Source organism: Micromesistius poutassou (assembly GCF_964030765.1).
Source record: "Micromesistius poutassou genome assembly, chromosome: 22".
Taxonomy (NCBI): Eukaryota; Metazoa; Chordata; class Actinopteri; order Gadiformes; family Gadidae; genus Micromesistius; species Micromesistius poutassou.
In genome coordinates this window covers 1004853-1009852 of record NC_140292.1, presented here as the reverse complement: position 1 = coordinate 1009852, position 5000 = coordinate 1004853, and the positions used below count along the sequence as shown (strand labels likewise).

The following is a 5000-nucleotide window of genomic DNA, read 5'->3' as shown; positions in this document are numbered from 1 at the left end:
TATATATACATACTGCATAAAAAAAAAAGATAACTCGACACGCATATGAAACCAAAATCCTTTCACAAAGGTTCCTTGCGCCGCGATTGGCTCTGTGCGTCTGTACCGCGCTTCGTCATTGGACGACGGCAGAGCCCCCCGGGGGGGAGGCGGGTCTTAAACAGTCTCCACAGTCTGACCAATCAGCCAGTCTTTTTCCAGAGAAGAAGAAGAAGAAGAAGAATTCGATAACCCCCCGCCGCCCCCCCCCCCCCCCCCCCCCCCCTCCCCAAAGTAACAACACCGCTGTCTCGATCTCCTCTGTCATCGTTCAAAGTTGTGTGCTGCGCTGTGCTCCTTCTTGTTTCGCTTCGTCCGTCTCTCCGTCCCGCCTCTGTCTCCGTCTGTTTCCGTGGCAACGGCAGCGTCTACCAGTTGCAGTCCTTGCGGAGCAGGGGGAGGAGCTTGCGGCCCAGGCTGGCCCTCCAGGGGACCACCAGGCTCTTCATGTTCACCAGCAGACGGCCCCGCTTCCGGTCCGAGTGGCCCGCCACCAGGTACTCGGCGCCTGGGGAGGAGGGGGGCCGGGCGGGGAGGAGGGGGGCCGGGCGGGGAGGAGGGGGGCCGGGCGGGGGGGTGGGGGGGGGGGTGGGAGGGGGTTGGAGTTACCCTTCAGTCTAATTACTATTTATTCATTCACTGTTTATAATTGACTATTCACTCCTATACTATGAAATCATTCACTATTCTAGTCATTCACTAGTCATTTACCACAGGTAACTAACACAGGTATTTAATGTTTAGTAATTTACCCCTCGGTTATTTACGATACATTCATTTCCCGTTTAGTCGTTTATTATTTAGTCATTAAGCAGACACTTTAATCCATGAGGTATCTACTATTTTAGTCACTGAGTACACTTTGATCTAAAGGGATGGCGTAAAGTGAAGTTATTTTTTGGAAACAAAACGTGTTTGTCATGAGTGCCAACCAGGGGGTTGGGACCGCCGTGTAGATGAGGCTACAGGTGAGCTCGTCCTACAGGTCATGGTGTGAGTGAGTGTGGGACTTGAACCCAGACCCCCCACCGTACCGTACCTGGGTTGAGGATGGGGCAGGTGCAGCCCCGGGCCGTCCAGGACTCGGGGTAGAGGGTGACCCGCCCGCTCTCCAGCTGCGCCCGGGTGCTCTGCCGCAGGACCTTCTGAACTTTGACCTCCACCTCGGCGTGGGAGCCCTTGTCGTGGGCGGACAGAACCTTCACCTTCAGCACTGAGGGCCGAGCACAAAGAAGGAAACCGTTCACACCCTTTAATGTCTGAGTGAATAGGGCTCTATCAATAGTACCACAAGTGTGTGTGTGTGTGTGTGTGCGAGCGTGCGTGCGTGCGTGCGTGCGTGCGTGCGTGTGTGTGTGCGAGCGTGCGTGCGTGCGTGATAGAAAAGCCAAACACAAAAACAATATCAAAGGTCAACATCTATAAATTCCTGGCTTGGCCAGCGAGCTTAGGTGTTTAACATCCAACATGATTTTCCATAAAGTTAAATACATCAGAATTCTTTGCATATTTCCATAGTGCTTCTACTATGGCTAACTGATGTCTGTGTCAGCAGTGCTCGCGTCGAGGCTGTTTCTCACCGTATGCGTAGTTCATGGCGCAGAAGAGCTTGTGATTGGTCAGCGTCTGCTCTTTGCACTCACACTTCTCTGCGGGGGGGAATTCAACACCACCATTTAGAAGTCGGGAGATAACCGATGTGTGTGTTTGTGTGTGTGTGTTTCTGTGTGTGTGTGTGTGTGTGTGTGTGCATGCGTGCGTGCACGTAACTGAAGAATTTGACAACCTCAGCCAATATTCATCTTGCTGGGGGGTGGGAACAAAAATGTGATGTACACACACACACACACGCACACGCACACGCACACACACACACACACCTTTGTTCTATGTCCTTATATGGTCTGACTGGACTTAAACATTAACACAGACACTCAGCGGGCTGTAAAGCACACACACATGCACGCGCATACACACACACACACACACACACACACACACACACACACACCTGAGTAGTGCAGGGCGGAGAACAGCTCCTCCGTCCTGAAGATGCGACCGTGTTCGCTGGAGTTTCCCTCCAGGTTGTACAGGTCAGAGCTGGGGGGGGGTAAACACACAACACAGCACTCCGTTAACACACGCCACAACATGGACAACGCCACAGCAACACAACAGGTGACGCACAACAGCCGCCGCTAGGATGTGGCACGACGGAATCTTTAAAAAAAAAAGTCTCGCGTTCAGTTTGCGACCAAACTCACTGTTCACGAATCCGTGAATAATCAAGGCTCCACTTTCACCACGCCCTCATGTTTACTGCCTTGTGGGTGTGTGTGTGTGTGTGTTTGTGTGTGTGGGGGACAAACAAAGTGTTTAAAAAATGTGTGCCTTGGTATGTGTCTGTCCAAGAGTCTAAGGAGCGAGAGTGTGTGTCTGTGTGTGTTTATGTGTGTGTCTGAGTGTTTATGTGAGTGAGTGAGTGAGTGCGTGCATGCGTGCATGCGTGCGTGTGCGTGTGTGTGTGTGTGTGTGCGGGTCACCTCAGCATGCAGTCTCCGGTGAAGGGGTCACAGTCCCCGGAGCAGTCGCAGGGCCGGCAGCCGTACGCGTGGAAGCCCCAGTATCCCACCATGCACCTGTCGCACTGGGCCCCGCCCACCCCCGGCTTGCAGATGCAGTTGCCGTTGGCCGGGTCGCAGGGGGCGTCGCCGGCCGAGGCGAAGGGCAGCGAGCCCATTGGGTGGCAGCCGCACGCTATGGGGAGAGAGGAACGGAGCGGGCTGTAGGTACGAGTCAAGAGCTGTTATTTGAGGCGTTTGTTTAAAAAAACGGCCAAGAGAACAAGAATGAAAATATGTTTGATTTGAGTCCCCAGACCATATCGCAAATGTGTATCAGTCTGGAACCTCTCAGTTCATTTGGATTTCCGATTCGCATTTCCACCTCCGACCAATCAGAGCCGCCGAATGTGTGACACAGCAGCAGCAGCAGCAGCAGCCATCTTGGTTGTTTACGGAAAAAACAAACGCTCCTCTGTACATACAGTCATCGTTTCACACCCCCAGCCCGGTCGTGATGCGTCCGACCTGGTCTGAGTGACAGGTGTGGGGGGTGGGGGGCTGGGGGGTGGGGGGGGCTGGATGCATATGCCAGAGCAAATACAACACTAGCTTGCAGATCCGTCCGGTTCCCAGGCTGCGGATGCCGGACAGAAAATAACCAGGTCAGTGTTTTTGTAAAGTTTTTGTTGGCGGGGACCGCGGTGGAGTTTTCTCCATGTATGGTCGCTGTTTGTCATGCTTTCTGTCAGGCTGTCTGTCAGGCTGTCTGTGGTGGCCGTGCCTACGAATGGGCCTTTAATCTCATGGGTAGTTATATCATATCGTGGTCATCAATGTTTAATTGACATCATGTGACCGCTGATAACATGAGGTCCATCCGATTACAGTGTTGTCCGCCTGCAGGAACTCTTGAGGCAGAGGCGGTCAAAGTTTGGTTGGCACACACACACACACACACACACGCGCACGCACACTCGCTTGTGTGCACGTAAACACATTCGCTGACAGACGGCAAACCAACAACAATAGACTCTCTGTCTTTTATTATCATTAATCAGCTGACACCTTAAGAGACACACACCGTAGCGCACACGATATGAATACACCGCAGCACACACACACACACACACACACACACATTAACAGAGTCAATGCATTCTTTACAGTGTGTGAATACCAAGGAGTAGCCTAGCCTGGCAGGGGGTGAGAGTCATTCTCAGTCAACGGACCTCATAAATCTCTCTCTCCCTCACTCTCTCTCTCCCACACACTCTCTCTCTCTCTCGCTTACACAAAAGTGGGCTCTCTCTCACACACACACACTGACACACACTCACTCTCAAAGACACACACATACACACACATAAGTGTGCTCCCACACAAAAACACACACACACACACACACACACACACACACACACACCACTCTCCCAATGCACACATACACACACACACACACACCCACACACACACACACACACACATTTGAGTGGCAAAACAACGATGACAAAACCAAAGAAAAGAATGGGGGGGGGGGGGTAAGAGACACAGTTGTGTAAGTGTCTCAGCCTGCCCCCCCCCTCCAGGAAGTAAATGATTCCAACAGGAAGAAAAGGGGCTGATAAACACACTACTCAAAGCGGTTAGCACGCCGCAACCAGCTGAAAACACTGTTTTCATTTCCCCTCCCCGGCGCTATCATTTTGTATTCTCGCGTCTGACTGTCGCAAAACTAACCCAAATCACGCCGTTCCCCCGTTCCCACCCCTCCACTCCGACCGTCAGGGACGGCGTGACGCTAAAAGGGCTCTCCGTCTGTTCTGGCGGTTGGAAACGAGCTCCCCGCTGACGCGCACGACCGCAGAGTGGCTCACCAGCCTCCGCAGAAGACCCGAGACTCACCTGTTCAGAGTTCACCTGTGGACTCTGCATGGCCACCCCCGTCCCACCCCCTCCTACTTATTGATTGTATGGTGTACGTCCTGGCACTTAATGTACGCACTTATTGTTTGTCGTACTTCGTTATAGTACGGGTGTGTAGCGTCGTATCCGAGGTGTCTGTGTTGTATGCGGGGAACGGGTTAACCTAGTGGTTGTTAGTACTCGGCACTTGGTTCTATGGACATCCTCACTGTACCCACAGAGATATATTGTTGTTTCTCTTTCTTCTGACTAATGTACTGATTGTAAGCCGCTGTGTCTGCTGTAAATGTTACGGGCAGGGGGCTTTGACGCTTCGCTCTGGGGGGGGGGGGGGGGGGGGTCTTAGGGGTCCGGGACCGGCTTAGGGGTCTCCGAGGAGCCACGTGGGTCTCGGCGGATCTTTGCACAGGTGTGTGCAGGTCGCGGAAAGTGTTATCTGGCCTTCTGTGTCTCAGCATCACGACCCCCCCCCCA

At 53.0% G+C, this 5000-nt stretch overlaps 1 protein-coding gene across 1 annotated transcript in view; it reads right to left on the bottom strand.

Annotated features, from left to right (window-relative positions):
* Positions 1 to 375: 375 nt before the first annotated feature.
* Positions 376 to 5000, bottom strand: part of ntn4 (netrin 4) — a 17705-nt gene continuing 13080 nt past the window's right edge. Inside the window, 5 exon segments of the mRNA XM_084486197.1 lie at positions 376 to 547; positions 1079 to 1252; positions 1620 to 1688; positions 2051 to 2139; positions 2583 to 2796. Coding sequence (XP_084342323.1) covers positions 408 to 547; positions 1079 to 1252; positions 1620 to 1688; positions 2051 to 2139; positions 2583 to 2796 — 686 coding nt within the window. The 3' untranslated portion in view covers positions 376 to 407.